The sequence below is a fragment of the Heterostelium album genome (genome assembly GCF_000004825.1).
Source record: "Heterostelium album PN500 unplaced genomic scaffold PPL_scaffold7, whole genome shotgun sequence".
NCBI classification, from domain to species: domain Eukaryota; phylum Evosea; class Eumycetozoa; order Acytosteliales; family Acytosteliaceae; genus Heterostelium; species Heterostelium album.
Window position 1 is genome coordinate 377317 of NW_008805069.1, and position 21983 is coordinate 399299.

Consider the following 21983-nt stretch of genomic DNA (forward strand, 5'->3'; position numbering starts at 1 on the left):
TATCAATAAATACTTGAAAATACTATTAAAGTTAAAAAGACTATGATAATTGTGATAAACACAGACATAGATGTATATCATTGATTTTGAATCATAAAAATATTTATTTTCTGAAGCATAAGTTGTGTGTGGTTTGTCATAATAAAAACTTAGATGTTTAATTTTTTAATAAATACTTTTGTAAAAAAAAAAAAAAAGATAATTAATACTTTTATATTATATAATTACCATTATTATAAAAGAGATATCAAACAGTATGTGTTTAGAATAACGAACGAGATTAGTAAATAGATTACTTTATAAGTTCAATATTGTGCTAGTTTAAAGTTTATAGCAGAGTTTGTAAGTAATGTGCGTAGTGATGTAATATATTTAAAGTTTTGTCTTAATAGAATATCTTACTAACTGGTCTTGACGTACAGATGAGATGACAAGTAAAATACAATATACTATCTAGATATTTCGATATGATAGCAGCATAAGCACTATGATTATGATTGTTCATTCAGCTTTAATGTGAATGGTAGATTGTTAGTCGAGACATTGTATAGTCTAAGTTGTTTAAATTGGCAAAGCGAGTGAACATGGCTACCACAAAGTTTGGTTAGATTGACGTTGGAATGCAATTTATAGACTTGACCAATGCTATATTATAGCATGACGCTGCCGCTCAAGAATAGAAACATACAAGATCGTTCGAGTGTGACAGTACATTTAAAAAATAATCGATAATATTATAGAGATCGAAATAAAACCTTTTATACAGATCTGGCATATTTATAGTTGTTTTTGAACCACTGGTTTTTTTTTTAGCGAAAGTTTTTTGATTACTGACTTTAAAATCATTTGTTTATCACAAATTCTTCGGTTTTTTTCAAATATAATGGAAAAAGATAAATTCTTAAAGATATTTAACAATTGTGTTTTAAATAGATTAATATTCAAACATGTTAAGAGTATACATGATGTTATTGGTGGTGTTAGATATAGATGGTCAGATCTAATTAAGAATCCACGAGTAATGGCTGGTTATTCATATTTAAATGAACTTAAACTCTATTATGAAGATCATTCTATTGGTAGTTTACAAGCAAATGATATATTTAAAGCAGCAATAAAAACTGGAAACATCGAGATATTGAAATATTTGGTGGATTTGGCAAAACCAATATCAGTATCGTCACCTTTCTTCCGAAGTATTTTCGATATGATACTATGTGATGCAGTCATATATGGAAGTTTAGAAATGGTCAAACACATATGTACAGAGTTTGAAAAGAAGAGATTGAATTTCCATCCTGCATTCGTTAGATCACCACTCTCTGGAGATATCGAAATGATAAAGTATCTCAACGAAAAACTGGAGAATTGTGATTTCAACAACAAATCAAAGAGATATTTCATATTTGACTATGCTGCAGAGAAAGGTCGAATCGATATCATTGAATGGTTGTTCGAGAATAGATCAGAATATAGAGAAGGAAGTAACATGTATCTTAGTGCAATTAAAGGTGGACATCTCCATGTCGTTCAATATCTACTCGATATCAATGAACCTATCAAACAAACTTCACATCCCGATCATAACACATTGTTTGACGAATCAATATTTTTCAATCAATTGGAAATTGCAAAACTATTACACCAACACAATATCAGAGAATCACAATCGACACCAATTGATTATGCAGCATCACATGGAAATATTTCAATGTTGAAATGGTTGAATGAAAATACAACTGTCAAAGCAAGTGTGAATGCTATGAGCAATGCAGCAATGAACAACCATTTAGAAGCTCTCAAATGGTTACATCAACACAGAACTGAAGGTTGTAGTGATGATATATTTAGCGCTTTGTCTCGTAAAGGTCATATTGAAGTTATACAATGGTTATATGAGAATCAAAGTAATGTACTTCAATCTCAACTATCAATCTATGAAGCTATTAGCTATGGTCATTTAGAACTCGCCAAATGGTTGTTTGAAAATCGAAATGAGCCACCATCTCCATTTGCAGTAGGTTTACTAGCAATGAATGAATCAGAAACTCACAATTTGGAAATGATCAAATGGTTGCATGAGAATCATCCAGTAGGATTTACAGAAAATACAATTTTATATACAATCGAAAATGGTCATTTCGAAACAATGAAATGGTTGCGAGAAAACAGAACTGATATTTCAAGTTTGAAACAGTTGAACTTGAATAATATCTACACAGGAGATGAAGAAACAATCAATTGGTTATCAGAGAACTTTAATATCGATTGGAATAAAATTATTAAAAATGAAGTTAGAAAAGATAATTCAGAAATGGTTGACATTATTATCAAAAAGAATCTCGTTACTATCGATTCTATTGCAAATAATTATAGCTCATCATCATTTCATTTTTTAAGTCTCATGATGGTCAAATGGTTTCACAACAATAAAATCCAAAGTGTGTTCAATGACAAGTCAATGGAGAATTCAATTAGAGCAATGAATTTCCCACTTGTAAAATGGCTCTATGAAAACAGAAGTGATTGTCAATGTTCTAGCATAGGTTTTCAATCGGCCATCCAAACTGGACATATGGGAATGATTGAATACCTCTTGGCGAAACATCCAGAGTTTGGTCATCAAACATCTTTAACCAAATGCTTGGAAATGTATTTTCGAAATGATGATATCGAAATGATTGAATTCCTTTTCGACAAGATCGACTTCCCATTGGATGAACTGAAGGCATTTCAAAAGAAGATAAAATCCTCAACACTATCTGATAATTCAAAAACACTTTTGAATAACCATATTCAAAAGAAAATCAAATTCGAAATTCATTCCAGATCTGGCTTTCAGTAAGTTACCTATCATCTGTTGGTGATAAATCAAGATCAGTTAGTAAGATAAGAATTGATTGTAGAATGACAACACTCTATACATCAATAAAAAGTACAAACACATTACATACAAGTGTATGCTATAAACTAACAAAATATCGAAATACCTCCCTATCACTTGTTACAATTTTTCTTTGCTATTCTACTAGTAATAAATCTATTTTATTGTTGATCAATCATAACTAATATAATTTGATTAGAAACACGCTGCACTTTTAATAGGTATGATATGATGTATTAATAGAAAAAAAATTAAAACAAAAACCGAACTGTTGACGATCGGTTAAAAAAAATTCATGATAAAAAAACATATAACTTTTTTTTTTGTTAGTTTTGTTCTTTATTTCTATTTTTCTTTACTATTTCGAATAGAATGGAAAAAGATAAATTCTTAAAGATATTTAACAATTGTGTTTTAAATAAATTAATATTCAAACATGTTAAGAGTATACATAATGTTATTGGTGGTGATAGATATGGATGGTCAGATGTTATTGAGAATCCACGAGTAATGGCTGGTAATTCATATTTAAATGAACTTAAACTCTATTATACAGATAATTCTATTGGTAGTAATGATGTTAATGATACATTTAGAGCAGCAATCAAAAGTGGAAACATCGAGATGCTAAAATATTTGGTGGAGTTGGTTAAACCTGTATCTGGTAACATAATTAATTTCGATATAATCTTACGTGATGCAGCGAAACAAGGAAGTTTAGAAATGGTCAAACACATGTGTACAGAGTTTGAAAAGAAGAGTTTGGATTACCGTTCTGCATTTAGCAAATCACCACTCTCTGGTGATATTGAAATGATCAAGTATCTCAACGAGAAACTGGCTATGTCTGATCATAAAGAATTTGACTACCTCTATGGTTATAAATCTATTTTTTATTATGCAGCAAAGATAGGTCGAATCGATATCATTGAATGGCTGTTCGAGAATATATCTGATGATAAAGCTGAACGATATTTATATTATGGCGCAATTAAAGGTGGACATCTCCATGTCGTTCAATATCTCCTTGATATCAATGAACCTCTCGGTATCCAACAAACTCCACAACATAATGGTACATTGTTTGACTATTCAATCGTTTACAATCAATTGGAAATTGCAAAGCTATTACACCAACACAATATCAGAGAATCACTATGGTCACCAATCGATTATGCAGCATCAAAAGGAAATATCGAATGTTTGAAATGGTTGAATGAAAATACAACTGTCAAAGCAAGTGTGTATTCTATGAACAATGCAGCAATCAACAACCATTTAGAAGTTCTCAAATGGTTACAACAACATCGAACTGAAGGTTGTAATACATCAGTAATTCGTGATGTGTCTCGTAAAGGTCATATTGAAGTTATACAATGGTTATATGAGAATCAAAGTAATGTACTTCAATCTCAACAATCAATCAAAGAAGCTATTCGCTATGGTCATTTAGAACTCGCCAAATGGTTGTTTGAAAAACGAAATGAACAACCAAGTGAAGATGCAATAGATTATGGAGTAAAGAATAAATCAGAAACCCACAGTTTGGAAATGATTAAATGGTTGCATGAGAATCATCCAACTGTAAGATGTACAGAACAAGCTATTTTAAATGCCATCGAGAACGGTCATTTCGAAACAATGAAATGGTTGCGAGAAAACAGAACTGAGATTTCAACTTTGAAAATACTTAGCTTGATAGTTATTAACAAAGGAGATGCAAAAACAATCAATTGGTTATCGAAGAACTTTATAATCGATTGGGATTTTGTAATTAGATATGCAGTTAGAAACGATAATTCAGAGTTGGTTGACATTATTATCAATCAGAATCTTTGTACTATCGATGATTTTGACAATGATTGTATCACAACAGCATTTTACCATGGATATCTTAAGATGATCAAATGGTTCTACAACAACAATATTCAAGGTGTGTTCAATGAAGAGTCAATGGAGTATGCGATAAGAGGATTACAGTTCCAACTTGTAAAATGGCTCTATGAAAACAGAAGTGATTGTCAATGTTCATTCAATGCTTTTCAATCAGCAGCCATCAAATCTGGACATATGGGAATGATTGAATACCTCTTGGAGAAACATCCAGAGTTTGGTCATCAAATATCTTTGGAGAAATCTCTTGAGAATTATTTAAAAGAAGATGATATCGAAATGATTGAATTCCTTTTGGACAAGTTCGACTTCCCATTGGTCGAACTAAAGGAATTTGAAAAGATCATAAATTCCAAAAAAGAATATTCTGATATTTCAAAAACACTGATGACCATATTCAAAAGAAAATCAATTTAACACCAGATTGTATTTTATTTTAAAATTAATAAATAAAAACAGAGATATTTAATCACATTTGTTTTAGTAGTATAGAAAACATCTCTTTTATCCATGGGTGTCGCGGAGAGCGGTACTTCAACAGTACAGATTGTGCATATTCCAAGCTTAAAGTGTTGTCGGTATGTGAAGATACGCAGAAGAATAAGGATTGTAAAATGGTATTTAAATTATTCACATATTTTATATGTTAATCGGTAGTATTTTTTGATTTGATTGATCAACGTAGATGTACGCTTTTATACTTTTTTTTATAAAATTATTTATATTTAAAATAATATACTTCTTTATCAAGAAAATCAAAGATTGAAATGATGGTTATGATTTAAATCAAATTGAAATGAAGGTGGTTTTATTCAAAAAAAACACTTTGGTGAAAGTTCCCACAACCAAAAAAGGATATTCAGATTTTTTGATGATCATCAATCATCTTTGAAGAAAAAACAAAATTTTTTTATTTAAATTATCTTTTTCTTTTTTTTTTTACTTTTACCTTAGATTATTATTTTTTTTATATATTTTATTTATTTATAGTTTAAAAATATGAATAATGTTGATAGTATCTATCAAAGAATTGATGGATATCTAGTTAAATTACATCAGTCGGTTGGTGGTACTACTTCTACTTCTACTACTGCTACTACTGCCACTGCTGCTATAACCAGTGCTAGTGGTGGAAATAGTAATAACTTCTCGGCAATCGATAAAGATGGTATGTTGATTGAACAACTCTCGAATGTCGTGCTGAAAGAGTTGGCAGAGGATGAAATCGGAGTGGCAGCGTCGCTCTTGTTCCACGGTGATCACAACCTCCTCAAATTCCTAGAGCGTTCGGTGCTAATAAACACCAAGGATATGATCAAGCTGAAAACCAGTATACTCAACCTCATCTCGAAACTGATCAAATCGTTCAAGTTGCAAGTGGCCGACTATGTCGTACCGATCAAGAGTATCTGCATCTCTCTATTCCGACGCGATCAATCACCCACCGTTCAGGCGGCGACATTCGAACCGATCCAAAAGATACTCCACATGAAACTGACAGACAATATCAATCCCGAAGTTTTCGGTGTAAGAGAGATGTCCGATTTGTAAGTATTATTATGCTTTGTTGAACAATAACAAATATATATGAACTAACTAACCAACCAACATAATAATATTAATTAGATTGTTATTACAATTTACATGTGGAAAGTTAACACAAACAGTTAAAGCAGAGTTGCTGGAAACCGTTGGATTGTTCACAGAGTATTTCACTGGAATCATGTTTGATAAGAGTGCCCAGTTGATATCGATATTCATGGAGACACTCGGTAGTCAGCTAAAGTCAAAGACACCAGAGACTTTTCTCATCAAATCATCACTCCTCGGTTTAAATAGTTTATTATTAAACTTTTCATCTGATTTCATTTCTGGTATGTTTGTTGTTTATTTGTCTAAAGTTATTCTAAAGTCGTTTATCAAATTTGAACTAATAATTATCTTTTTATATATAGGATCATCAAAGAATGTACAATTATTATATCAATATCTTTATATATGTTTGGATCCAGTTTCATCGAGTCAGAGATTCGATATTCCTAGAGCGGCAATGATGGTTGTACAAAGACATACCTCGCTTTTCAAACAGTATCTAACGGAGCAGAGTGAGAAGTTCTTTGCTCGTCTCGAGGAATGGTGTAAACATATCAACAAGAAGAATCGTGATCTTGCATTCAACACAATCGATTCATTCCTTCAGCAAATAGCAAACGAACTAACCGTCGGTAATCGTAGTATAGAAAGTGATCAAGCAACATTCAAAGTAAGTATAACTAACAACTATATATAATAACAAACTTATAGATTATTATTATTAATATGTAAAACTATAGTATTTCATTAGAAAGTTTTATTCTATCTTTGAAAATAACAATAGTACACCATTTGATATCTCGATTGCCATTCGTGGTTGTGGTAGATTCGCAGCACCCGTAAAAGCATTCATCGGAGAATGGGAATTGAAATCACTTCTCGGTTCACTATTCAAATTTTCAGAGAAATTAATGGTTGTGTAAGTAAATTTATATATAGATAGAAATGATGTATGTTAAAGTTACTAATAATGGTATAATTTTTAGTAAACTAGAGAATATAGATGAAATAGTTATGCATTTATCAAGTTTTATCAATGCTTTCTCAAATATTTTGTTTGAGATTAAAGATATAGAGTATTGGTATATGGAGCATTTGGAACAGGCAGTTGCAACCTATTTCATTATATTCCCATACTTATTTACGGTGCAACGTGAGCGATACTATAGTGCTGTCAATAGGTTGTTATCATCGCTCTATCATAGACCAGAGTTTTTAAAGACGCTGCTCGGACGTATTGTAAGACAAGGTTTACTGATCACCTTCTCGAAACCACACGAAGCGTTACTCCCACATCTAAACACCGGTGACACACCTTGGTATGAAGTATACAAAGAGGTGTGGTATCATCTATTGCATCCGAAACCATCTGATATTTCACGTGGTATTCAAATGGAAGTGGAACAACATGTTGTACAACAAGTAAAACAAGAAGAAGGTGAAAAAGAAAAAGAGAAAGAGAAAGATAGTATTTCGATATCAACATCCGAAGATATTATACAGTTACTTTATAATGAAATAGTTCAAACAATGATAACTTTCATTCGTAAATTGGACTTGAGTTATTCGACTAAAGAGGAGGAAGAAGAACGTCAGGAGAAAGAGAAAGAGTTAAAGAAACAACAGGTTAAAGATAAAGACAAAGGTGGAGAAGAGGAAAAGGAGGAGGAGGAACAACAAGAAGAAGAGGATGTTACTATGGAAGATCAACAACAGGATGGATTGTTTAATATTGGTGAGGATACGCTGAAACCATCAACACCCAAGGATATAGAGTTGTTCTTGAATCTTGTGGAATTCTCAAAGTTATTCCTTGCAAGACAACATACGAATTTGTTGACTCGTTGGATCTATATCTTTGGCAAAGAGATCATCTTTGGCTCGAGAAAGTATCCTCTTATCTCTGGATTCTACAAATTACTACATGTATTATTAAAGGTTGCCAAGAAAGTCAATTATTTCGGATTCATCGATGGATCAAACAAATCATCTTCTTTAGATGCCAATGGTGGAGAGGATGATAGTATGGAGATTGACAGTGGTAAAAGTTCAATACCGGCAGACGAGTTAGAAAACAAGAGAAATTGTTTCAAACTGTTTGCCAAGTTCTTGAAGGAGGTGGAAGCTGCCTCAACGCAATATAAAGATGAGCTGCTTGCTTCGGTGATCCAGTTGCTGCTCTCGGTGCCAAAGCAATTGGTGAATATTCCAGTGTTGATTCCGACGCTCTCCACTGCCTTCCGATTGGGTCTTTCCTATTTGAAACTCGGACACGTCGGTCTGAATACCATTGAATATTGGCTGAGTGTATTGCCTGAGGAAGTGGATGCTCATCTTTATGCTATACTGCCGGCACTGTCCGACTACTTTTTAATCTCTACAACCAATACCTCCAGCTCCAACCAGGAATCGGCCAACTCGAAAACTGGCATGTTGATGGGACGTGGCGCTGCACCGAGGATGAATACTAAATCCATTGATTTCGTAGATCCTAAGCTGCTGGCACAGCGGACCGTTGTCGAGGAGATGCAAACTAGGGTGATAAGAATTCTCGGTAAGCTCGGTGGACAGAACTACCATTTGATGGGTAGCGTCAACTTGATGGCGCCGGGCACAGAGAGTGGCGTCGCCTGGGATACAATCTCGCGTATTCAACTTCAGATTCCACTGGGTGATCTCAATGGTGTTTCAATCTATCTCGACAGTGTATTGCCTGTAATCGTTACGCTGGCAACACGTTCAACACATCGACAAACCAAGGTAGTTGCATGTGAGTTGCTTCACTCCATCGTTTTGTATATGGTTGGAACGAATAGCGGTGGATCTTTCCATAGGTTGTATCGTCGTGTCTTTCCAGCGTTGCTGAGATTGGCTGTCGACGTTGAGGTCGTAGCAAGACAGTTATTCTCACCGTTAATTATGCAACTGGTTCATTGGTTTACCAAGAATGTTCGTGCTGAGAACGATGAAACAATGGCATTGCTCAACTCGATTATCGACGCTGTCAACGGTGAGGACGGTGCACTTCGTGAGTTTGGTGCGCGTGCCCTCGGTGAATTCGCATCGTGGTCACTCAAGCATGCACCAACAACGAAATCAACAGCCAACGAAGCAAGATCCGCTTTCAATTTCAAGTCATTACTGAAGCGTGTCTACTCACTTGCCGCACATCCTTCAGCACAGACGAGAATGGGAGCAGCAGCGTCGTTACTCTCGCTGATTCGCGTGATGCGAGAAGACGACAATCTCATTAGTGTCTTCCTCTTTGAGATCGCACATCAAGTACTGTTGTCAATGAGATTGTGTGGCGCTGTTGCAGATGAAGGAGACGACACCACTACTCTCGAAGTGGAAGTCGGTGAGAAACTGCAGGCGGTTATCGACGCCGTTGTCCGTGTCATAGAGAGACGAGCGGAGCTGTTGAATCGCACCAATAACAATCGTAGAGAGCACAAAGATCTCGCGGATTTCGTTGGTTGGGTATTCGGCGAGGTTGGACGTATGGAGCGTCGCGTTAGATTCACTTCGATCGCACTGTTTGGCAGAGTAGTTCAGCTGCTTCCCGGACAGAAGCGCGCCAACATTTGGATACAACATCAAGTGAAACAACATGGACTCGCTGCGCTGATAAAGATGGCAGAACCACCACAAACCGCAAGTGCTATGCCACCCAAGCTCGATGGCAACAATCATCGACATGTTGAATTCTGGATGCGACGTCTACAGGCATCGTTGGCAGTGTACATATGGTATTTCGGTGAAGGATTTACCGATCCCGTTGCCATCTCTAAAGACGGTTCGTCGCGAATCATAAGTAATGCATTCTATGTGTTTTTGAGTGAGTATGCATTGGTGGATCAGAGTCATCCGGCAATGGCATCGCTTACTCCACGTGAGATAGACCAATTCATGACGCTAAAGTGTCAGACACTCGAACATGTCTATGCTCTCTTCTCAATGTTGCTAGAGAAGTATAACTACTCACAGGTAATGGAAACCGGTGGTTTACAATTGCTACGAGTTGTCGGTGTTAGTCTATTGACACCTGCAGTTGTTGGCTATAGAACTATTGACAACAACAACAACGCTAGCAACAGCGGTAACAACAAACAAGTTAATGAATTACCTTTGAACTTGATAGTGGATCGTGTTTGTCAATTGATTGTTAATCAAGGTGATAAATATCGTGATACTTTAATAGGTTATCTAGGAGAGATGATTAGTAGCAGCAGTTGTAATCTAGGAGAGATAGGAGTGTTGATTACAACCGAAGGAACAGACCGTCTTGTTAGTTTGATAAATGGATATAATATACTTCAGAAACAATCGATACTCGATGTAACATTGAAGTTTGCCAAGCTATCGTTGCCGGCAATGACATCGACATTGTTTGACTACTTGAATGAGCATGTCGATAACATCACACCCGCTCATCTCATTGTCTACAAAGAGATATTGGTATTCATATTATCGACAGGTCATATTCAACCATCTAAATTACTAGAATATCTGTTACCACCAATTAAAGTATTAACTAAATCGACCACTACAACTACAACAACATCATCAACAATAACTGATAAACAATTAGAAGAAGAAGAAAAGAGACAACAAAAACAAATTGAACATCAATCAAACTTTTACAAGACATATCATTCCGAGTTGATTGAATACATTTCAAAGAACTTTGAATCGTTCTCACCGCTATTCATCGATAGAATCGTTCAAACCAATCATATCGATACTATACTCAATGACATCTGTATATACAAACAAACAATACAATTTAATAACACAACTGATAAGCAATCAAAGAAGAATGATATGAAATCAATTGTAAGTATAATAAAAATAGATAGTTATTATAAATATTAATTACTAACTCCCTTATTTATATAGATGATACCATTCCTTATAAAGATATCATCACATCTTCTTAAAGATGTTGGAAAGACAACTGACAAAGAAAACATCATTGAATTCACAAAGAATTTGATTAATATCGATACACCAACATTCTTTGAAACTAAAGAAGGTTATGACTTTGTATATCAACTATTAATCAACTATCTCAATAGATCCAACTCTTTGGCATTTAAGAACAAAGCACTTGTATTATTACCCGATTTATTATTATTCCCAAAGCATCATAATTATAATTTAGTAAGTAAAAACAACAACAACATCTACAACTACAACAACAATAATCATTCAATCAATCAATATATCTTAACAATCAAACATAACACGATATTAACTTTATTAATTAAACTTAATAGATTCAAGAGAAACTTAATGAGATTGTAGTATATGACTTCCCACTTTCATCTAAAGATTTAACAAAAGGATCACCAATGTAAGTATTAATGATGAGATAAGATAGATTTAACTATGTTATTCTAACAAATCAATTATAGTTATAATGAATATATTACTACGATTGAAAGATTTTTAAATACTTTGGAGATTACTTGTAATCCAATGATTATCGATACTTTGTTGCAGGTGTTGAAGGAACAAGATCACAGTCATATCACTCATATCAATCAGTCGATTGAGAGATTCATTGTTCGTACTAATGACAGTCAAGCCAAGGAAGTGTTCTCTCATTGCTTTGCTATGTTTATGAGTAACGACTATCAAGATGAACTAAAGATAACGTTGATCGACAAGTTCTGTGTTCCTCTCATCGGTCACATGAAACAACAGGTTCTCATTCAGTTGTTTGCTCAGCATCTTTCATCGTTGATGTCTATCATCCAACCGCTTGCACCCAAGTACCTAGCGACTGCAATCGAACGTAAATCATCGGTGGTAGAGAAGATCTGTTGTTTCAAACTGACCCAACAGTTCTACGAGTCGTTGCCAGCCACTGTCATACGTGACCAAGTCAACCCTTACTTTACAGGCGACAAACACGATGCCAAAGGCACGGAATTGACAGCAGCCATTATGAAAGCAGCACATCTTGCTAAATCTGAGAAGTTGGCAACCGATGAACAACATGTAACACGTGTACTCGCCACCAAGTATCACGGTGCCGCCTACTCGGCGTTGGCGAGCGTCGTCGCCACCACACAAACCAAAGAAACATTCTTCCACGTATTCTTCTTCAAGGAGAACAAAGAGAAGAATGAATATCTCTGGGAGAACATCATCGATCTCGAACAACAATACAACTTTGAACCGGAAACAAACTTCCAAATCTCCAGTCAACTCAGTAGCGCTGTCGCCAACAGTCAGTCACGCGACCTCAAATATCTATCTAGTCAATATCTTCAAGATAGTAGTTTATCTCAATCTTTAGATGTAGATACTAGTTCATCAACAACTTCTACTTCTACTACAACAACTTCAAATAATAACAATCTAAAGATTGTTGCAAGTGCAATGAATATGCCGATTGAACTTGATAAGATCAATAGTAATCCTTCGATGCAACCGATGTTGAAGATTATCGATATCTATCAAGAGAGATTCAGAGAGTCGATAGATCAATCACCTAACGATATGCCGAAATGGATGAATGAGTTGTATCTCAAAGTAAAGAATGACACTAATCTTCATCCAAATATTCTTATCTTCATATTGAAGGTGATAATCAACCGACAACAATACTTTTATCGCTATCACAAACAATGGACACCTATTCTCATTGAATACGTCATCTCTAACCAAACCGGTGGTCAAGGTATTCACTACTTCATTCGTGACATTGCAATGCTACTCCTAAGCTGGCCAAACATCTACCAAGATCAAAAACTAGATCAATTAGATACATTATCAAAATCAAATATATCTAAATTCATCGTATGTACAATACATCAATATTATACAAATATCAACTAATTACTAACTTGTTGGTTTAGAATTTCTTAATACAAAACTCTTATTGTGCAGATAGACAAATCTTGAGAAACAATTTGAATATTCTAAAGTTGTTTGTTGAGAGATGGAAAGGTTTGTTTAGCGTAGAGAAGAAGTCGATTGTCGAAGCATTGGCGACACCCGTTACAAACTTTAAGAGTAAAGCAAGACAAGTTCGATCGACAGCACTCATTCAACTATCGATATTGTTGAGTAACGGTTATGCTGCCTACGATAAAGAGAACGATAGTGAAATCTCTGAATTCAAATTCTATCAAATTCTAATCGATTGTCTGACAGAGTACAAAGAACTCTACGATGCTGCCTCTGAAATCTGTGGTATGATATTACAATTCAATCATAAACATAACATTCAATCTGTATTTGAGAAATTATTAAAAGATAAGGTAAGTTATATATTTATATTTAATCATAACATATAACAATTGTTATTAATAGTTAATTATAACCAACTAATCATTCATTTTCTTTTATAACTACTACTACTATCTATAGATATCTTCTTTCCTTAGTCAAAGTGATTATCAAAGAGCATTGAATTGTCTATACTTTATTGGATTACATCATCCATCGTTCATTCTTCAATTCCAACTTAAACTACTCAATATCCTACCGCAGTTGTCTAATGAGATTAGATTGGTTGCATTCAATGTCATATATTGGATTGCTGATGATATACCAGAGTTATTTATCAAATTGAAATCTGCAAATCTAGATAGTCTTATTAGAATAAGGTAATGTTAAACAAAACTAAACATTACAAACATGTTTACTTTAACTTACTAACTAATCATTCATACATCATCCATTTAATTAATTATTACAGAGAAGAACAAACACAAATTATCATTCTAAAGATTCTATTCAAATTGATAAAGAATAACTATACAACCGATCAAACACTTTTACAAATTATCAATCTTTTATTAGATTGTCGTTTCAATCAAAGTCCAAATGAAACATGTAGAGTAAGTGTTTATTTTATAATATATATTGATAAATATAATATTTGCTAATGTATATGTTTTTGTTATTGTTTAGTTATTGTATTATGATATCTTTATGTGGATACATGATTATCTTGAGAAAGATGTAATCGATCAGAATCAAATTAGATTGACTTTATTGATAGGTTTGTCAGATGATTCCGAAGCGGTAAAGAGAAAGCTGTTGGAATTCTGGGATACCAGTAAGGAGTTGTCGCTGTCCACTGTTCAACGATTGATGCAACTGTTTGAGAAGATGTATACCAAGGAAACGGAATCACAATGGCTCGGCTATTGTTGTAGTTTGCTACTTCAGTTGTGTACGAGATCGTCGGATTTCACAAAGCTGCTGTTTGACAAACCACTCTCTGAATGTACGTTCCGTGAGTACAATCTAGACGCATCGTGGCAAAACCGTACATCCAATATGAATCCACTGTTCAGTTCATCGCAACTCGATGAAGAATCTTCACAGCTCCCTACGTTCGATGGCGACAACTTTGGACCGCGTGCAACTCAGCTGCCGATGTTCTCACTGACACAATCGTCATTCAGTCAGTTCTACCCGTCGGGATCTTCTTCTTCCTACTCGGAGCTATCATCTTCACAAGAACAATCTTCTTCGGCAACAACATCGACAACATTCAGTGTTGGCTCCGCTCCCGATTCTTCACAATCTGGTAAAGCTGGCAACAAGAGAACTGTAAACAATAAGCCTGAGGATAAAGCTGGAACTTTCAAGGTACCGGCCAATATTGATCCACGTGTCATGGAGATGAGAAACCGATTCAAGAAGAAGGACAATCGAACTGACGGTGAGAGAAATGCTGCTTTCGCTAGGCTGGCCGTAAAGAAGAGTAAGGATCGGGATGAATTGATGTCGCGTGCCAAACAAGCTCGTGAGAATCAAGTGACAATGTTCCGTAAATATCGTTCCGGTGAACTTCCAGACATCCAGATTAAACTACAGGAAATTCTACGTCCACTTCAATCGTTGTGTCAAATGGATCACCATGTCGGTACCTCTGTATTCTCACTGTTGTTCACAACTATCTATCAACATTGCCCACGTGACCAAGTCAACAAATTCAAGAGCAGCTGTAAGCAATCGATTGAAAAGATTATCGATTCTAACGCTACCAACTCTGCACTCATTCTCAGTCTGTTGAAGATTGTGGAGAAGAATCTCGAGTTGACACCGTCACCCGCCAGTATCGCGAGTGCATCGAACGCCAGTGGAAATCATCCGATGGGTATCATTGTTATTGAATCAATCATCGAGTCATTGCTTCCAACTAAACCATCGTCGAAACAATACGCACAGAACCAAGCGACTATCAGTGAATCTTGGGATCATCTTCGTGAGTTGTATCACGCGCTGAAAGAAGAGGATATCGTACTGGGACTGTTGGAACGACAAATGGGTGAGTTACCATATACCAAACGCGCGTTGGAAGCAGAACTTTCAAACGATTGGGTTGCCGTACTCAAAGCATACGACGACGGTATGGCAGCGTTGGAATCCGGTCAGCTTGCCATTACACCATCGGCACGCGAGACGTCGCTCTGGGAGAACGGACGTCTACAATGCTACGAGTCACTCAGAGAGTGGAGCAATTTGAAAGCAAACTTTATCGCCTATTATCCAGGTGGTCCGCAATCGGTATTCGAAGAACAAGATGAAGCAACTCGTCACGAGATGATGTCTCACTTTTTGCAATACAGTTTGAAGGTGAAGGAAAACTGGCCCGATCTCTACCAGTTCATGGGCTCGCTGACACCGTCACAACACCAATATATGGAATCGTCATTCCCAGGAGAATTGGCATTCCTTGAAATCACAAGATCCGATTTCAATCGTTCACAATACTATATCCAGAAATTCTACAGGCTGTTCCGTGACCAATGGGCATCGACTCATCCTCTGGCACTGGCAAGTCGACACCGTATTCTACAACCCATTCAAAAGGTGGTGGAAGTCGAAGAATTCTTGGGATTAGTGACGAATGATAAACGTGCAATTGAAGTTGATAAGATGGAGAAGTTGGTATCACTATGGAAAACAAGATATCCATCGTCATTCGATGATATTCTCGTGTGGGACGATCTCGTTAGTTTCAGAAGTGTCTTGCTCGAGAAGATCTATGAGAGATTCATCGGACAGAACAACAATGACGAAGCTAAAGAAGATGGCGTAAAGAATCTGCTGATTCGCGAACGTGCAGAACTCTATCACCAGATGTCAAAAGGTGCAAGAAAACTTGGAAATATCATTGTCTCCGAGGCTTACTTCCGTCTCGCCGTCAAGAGCTATCCAAAGACCAGAGAGAATGATCTAGCATTCCCACTGGTTAGCTCACTCATCAAGATCTATTGTCTGAAAGCAAAAAACAGTACTACCCAAGTGGAAACACTCGATCGTTTCATTAAGGCACTGAAATTCGTTGAGTCGAAATCCGATGAAGATTCCATCAAGAACAATCCCGATAATTTGCAGCGTTACAAACGTTTGCATGGTAACATTCAATGGGAGATCTACCAACTCGATCAAAAACTAGGTTCAAACCTTGTAATGGAGAATCTAAAGAAGAATGGATTGACCTCACTCTCCTCACTTCCAACCACCAGACTCTCAAGTGAGTTATTCTCATTGGCCTATCAATCATACAGTCAAAGTATTCAACTTTATGATTCCAACAGTAACAACAACAATGATACTCATAAATCAAAGAGTGCTTACCTTCAATTCGGTAACTTTTGTGATACTGAATTACAAAGACGTGGTGATCAATCTGAAGATTCCAATAGATTGGCCGTGTCCGTTGTCAATTCCATTATGAATGCCATCAAACAAGAGATTCCAGGTGCAATTGAAAAGTTCCCAAGATTGTTGGAAATTATCAGTCAATACGAAAAGGCAGCAAAGGAATTTGTCGAGAGAACCAAACAGATTCCATGTTGGATGTTTATCCGTTGGCAAAGTCAGATGTTCCCTTATCTCGATACACCACAAGGTCCTTACATTCTCCCGATTCTCCAAGAGATCGCTAGTAACTACCCTCAAGCAATCTACTTCCCATTCAAGATTAGCAGTGAACAATTTGGTCCGACCGCCAAAAAGTTGACAGCCAAACTCGAACAAACTCTAAAGAATCCACTTATCGATACGTTGATCAGTGAATTTGAAAGATTGACTCATCCTGAACACAGATTCAAAGACTATATGGAAACAGTTAAAACAATGATGAAATCAACACCGATCAATACCTCGGAAATTCAAAAGTTGGGTGTTGAAATCTATAATGATTGTTTCAATCCACATACGGTCAGAGGTGACTACAATCTTAAATTTGCAAAGGAATGGGATCATCATTATAGTCAACATTTCAGTAAGGATGGATCGAAATTGGCTAAAATGGATGTAAAGAAACTGGTGGAACTAGTTGCTGACATGTCAGGAAAGATGGCCAAGACAATGAAACCATCGTCAACCGCAACAATGAAACTAAAGGATTTCAGTAATTGGCTTGTTGAATTCGATCGTTCCAATCAACTCACTGAAATAGAGCTACCCGGTCAATATCATGGAACCTCCAAACCACAACCGGAAATTCACATCAAGATATCTTCGTTCGATCCGAATCTACTTGTGATGGGATCGCTTCGTAAACCCAAGAGAATCAAGATACACGGTAGTGACGAACAAGACTATCCATTCTTGATTAAAGGTGGTGAAGATCTGCGTTTGGATCAGCGTATTCAACAGTTGTTCTTTGTAATGAATGAAATACTGAAGCGTGATCCTGCCACTTCCAAACGTGGTTTACATATCAAGACTTACCAGGTAGTTCCAATGACTGGTAAAGTCGGTATTATCGAGTGGCTAAACGACACGAAACCGCTCAAAGAGATTATCGAGGATCAGATGGCTGTTCACCAGAATGTAGAGAGATCGAATGTCTCACTTTCAAGAATGGAAGCATACAAGATTCACAATGAATGGATCAACTCTTTTGGAAAGTATATCAAAATGGCAAATCCACCTGCTGGACCTCTGTACCAACAGATGTTTATGCACTCGGATCGTGCCGACGCCATAAAGAAGCAGGAGAAACAACACGACAAAGTACCAGCCAATCTGTTACAAAACGGTATTTGGGCGATCTCTTCATCACCGGAATCCTATTTATTCATCAGAAATTCATTTGCACGTTCACTCGCCACCTTTAGCATTTGTTCTTACATCATCGGTATTGGAGATCGTCATCTTGAGAACTTCTTGATCAGTCAGAAAGACGGTATATTGATTGGTATCGATTTCGGACATGCTTTTGGTACGGCAACACAATTCCTTCCGATCCCCGAATTGATGCCATTCCGTCTGACTCGTCAGTTCACCAGCTTCTTGATGCCGTTGGACTCGGTTGGATTGTTGTCGCACAATATGACACATACTCTTACAGCTATCCAAAACAACAAGGACTTCCTCCTGAGCACTATGGACGTCTTTGTAAAGGAACCACTTATCGATTGGATAAAACTGGCATCACGTCTTGGAAAAGAACAAGGTAAAGGTCACAAATCGGTTGAATCTTGGTTCCCTAAAGAGAAAGTTGACATTGCCAGAAGAAAATTGGAGAGATGGAATCCAGCCTATATCACAAGTGAAGAACTTGCCAACTCTGTTCACAAAGGTCAAATCTACGAAAAGAGTATTCAAAACGTTGTCAAAGGTGATCCTAAACACAACATCAGAGCGAAAGCTTGTCAAATTTGTTCAACTGCAAAAGAACAAGTGGATTGTCTCATTGATCAATCCACAGATCCAAACATCCTAGCCAGAGCATGGGCTGGTTGGTCTTCATGGATTTAAAATTAAATAATAAATAAATATCAAAATTAAAATAACACTAAGTATTCATATTTAAAAGTTCTTTTTTATTATTACATTTATTCATTTTATTATTGGTCTTGATGATAAAATATGCTTGCACAATAGGTTCTGTAATATTGATCATTTGGAAGAATAGATTCCCATTTGTTGTTTTCAAATGAGAACATAAAATTTTTATCTTTTCCTTCGATTGAATAAATATAGGCTTGACCATCATCTGATTGATGATAAATTAAATTGTGATTACCATGAAAATTGATTTTACTCTTATCGAATAATTTGATTTCACTAATTTCTATATTGATTCTATGTAATCCTAAAGATGATTGAATATAGATATTACCATTACCATCTGTACATACTGCTCTTTCTGAAACGTTTTCTGGTATTTCAATTGGTAATTCAACAGTTGTTTTGTTTTGTATATCAAACTGAAAAATCTTATTAATCACTGGAGTGAAAGTATAGATATAACCTTTGAAGAGGAATGTAAGATGATGATAATCTGTGTTGATTTCGATTGTTGAGTATCTTTCAAATGTTGAATTGTTGATGTTGTATCTGTAAATATCGGTTTTTGTTTTACCATTTGCATCGAATATATAGATATGATCTTGACCATCATAACAAGCTGATAAATAGCTGCATTTATCAACACCTTTCATTTCTTCGATAACTACTGTTTTGGTGTTGATTGAATACTTTAGATATTTATTGTGCTTATTATATCCACCACCAAATATATAGATAAAGTCACCAACTTTAACAATAGAGTTGAATGCTGGAAATGAATCATCCATTTTCATATCTATATCTTGTTGTTCGAAATGAATGTTGATTCGATCTGTAATATTGATGATTGATATTTTAATATTTCTATCAGCTGAGAATATATATGATTGTTTATGTTGGTTTGATATTATTTTGTGCTGAATATGTGATTGATTTGGTATTACTTTGAATGATGATTGAATTTGATTTTTGATTTGATTAAATAGTTCATGATAAACAATAAATCGATATTGTTGCGTTGTTGGTTGTTGATTGTCATGATGATTATTGATTTTAATTGATTTATTGTGTTCAAGTAATAAATTTAAAAGTGAATGATCATCATTGTTGTTTACTTTGTTGTCAAGTTGATCATAATCGAAATAGAACAATGTATTGTTGTTCGATGAAATGAATTCATTGTGATCCGAACATTGTGAAATCGATCGAATTATTGTTGTTATTTGGTAGTTATCTGTTGTATCTGCTGTTGATATGGCTGTTGATTGTATATCTGATCGATCATTGCTATTATTATTATTATTTTTATTAATATTAATATGATTATTAACAGTATTCAATGATTTCATGATTTTGATTTGTTTATCGATTTGTTGTTCTAATTGTTGTTTACTATCTACGATAGTTGTCTTTAGTTTATGTTCTTCAACAACAAGGAATTCATGTAACTCTTTGAATTTACTTTCAATCTCTTGTTCTGTTTGTTGTAATTGTTCATATTCCACAACTTTTATTTTCAAAGAATCGAATGTTGTTTGAATACTTCTTTGAATATCTTTAATTCTATTATTATTATTATTATTTAATTGATTGCTATCTGTGTAAGTTTTTGAATCCTCCTCATTATTATTGATATTTGCTTTAATATTATCGATATGATCGAATGAATGACTTGCATGCTTTGGTGAACATACGGAACACATCAAAACATTACAATCATAACATATTAATTCAAAACTCTTTTTATGTATTCCACAAATATTATTATTACTATTACTATTCATTTTATTTTATAGTATTATTTAGGTTAAATCTAAGTAAAAAAAATTTTACATCTTTGAAAATATGATCGTCATATTGTGTTTTTAAAAATTACACACCAGAAAGCTTCAAATATAAAATAGCGTGATATATATATTGTTGAATGGTATTTCGACAATTCAGAATTTAAATATCTTTCTCAGTCACGCAGACGACCTTTTTGAAAAATTTCAAAAAACGTGGTAAAAATGTTGCTGCCAACAGCATTCAGACAAATTTCACCCCAATTTTGAAATTTTTTTTTACGATCAAATTTAAGTGTGGTCATATAAATTTTTTGTCATGTTTTGGTAATTAAATCATTGACTTTAATTTTTTTTTTACTCCCAATTGAAAAATTGCTGACTGGAAAGGATATGAATAAAAATTTTCGCTGGTATACAAGGTATTTTTACTATATAAAGGGGGGTATCGACCTGATTTGCTATTATATGAGCGGGTCGGTATGTTTTGTAAAAACATAACTTTATTATGTAACTTCTGACACTTTCCTATATACTATGAATCACAACTTGAATCTCATTATTTGTTTATTAAAACTATAACTATTAATTAAAAAAGTTTGTTAATTTAAATTGGTTTTTCCAATATTGTTAAAATGTGGGTGTGAGTATAGGGGGAAAATTTTTTTCTTCATATTTCAAATCAAAAAAAAATTAAAAAAAAAAAAAAATTTTGAGAATTTTAATTTTAAGTGTCAAAAATTTACTATTAATCTTGACACGTGTAGTTTTTTTTGGATGTTTGCAAATAAATAACATAATAGTATAGTATAATAATGGAATACTGGATCCATTGGTGATTTGTTTTTGCAACATCGAAGATCTAGAAACACCAATAGTAATGCAGATCTTAGACACCCAAAGCATAATACATTTGTATGGACAGAAGAAGAAGGCAATGAAGAAGATACAGAGGATGGGGAAGCCGAATATGAAACCAGCGCAGTAATTGGAAAAAAGAGGATACATTGGACATTGAATGAAATAACATGTATGATGATTAAAGCCAA

The 21983-nt window shown here is 34.9% G+C and overlaps 3 protein-coding genes across 3 annotated transcripts; 2 read left to right on the plus strand and 1 right to left on the minus strand.

Moving 5' to 3' along the window:
- Positions 1 to 883: 883 nt before the first annotated feature.
- Positions 884 to 5194, plus strand: PPL_07514 (ankyrin containing protein; the record flags this gene model as incomplete). The annotated part of the gene is made up of 2 exons (XM_020578349.1): positions 884 to 2841; positions 3256 to 5194. The coding sequence occupies 2 exons, from the start codon at positions 884 to 886 to the stop codon at positions 5192 to 5194; spliced, it is 3897 nt and encodes a 1298-aa protein (XP_020431776.1).
- A 197-nt stretch (positions 5195 to 5391) lies between these two features.
- On the plus strand, positions 5392 to 19117 carry dnapkcs (DNA-dependent protein kinase subunit; the record flags this gene model as incomplete). Its single annotated transcript, XM_020578350.1, has 14 exons — positions 5392 to 5394; positions 5768 to 5945; positions 6062 to 6182; positions 6404 to 6651; positions 6733 to 7040; positions 7111 to 7289; positions 7357 to 11206; positions 11270 to 11533; positions 11650 to 11726; positions 11788 to 13180; positions 13240 to 13644; positions 13754 to 13992; positions 14085 to 14226; positions 14300 to 19117. The coding sequence occupies 14 exons, from the start codon at positions 5392 to 5394 to the stop codon at positions 19115 to 19117; spliced, it is 12225 nt and encodes a 4074-aa protein (XP_020431777.1).
- An 89-nt stretch (positions 19118 to 19206) lies between these two features.
- PPL_07516 (uncharacterized protein) lies at positions 19207 to 20934 on the minus strand (the record flags this gene model as incomplete). The annotated part of the gene is made up of 1 exon (XM_020578351.1): positions 19207 to 20934. The coding sequence occupies one exon, from the start codon at positions 20932 to 20934 to the stop codon at positions 19207 to 19209; it is 1728 nt and encodes a 575-aa protein (XP_020431778.1).
- Positions 20935 to 21983: the final 1049 nt, after the last annotated feature.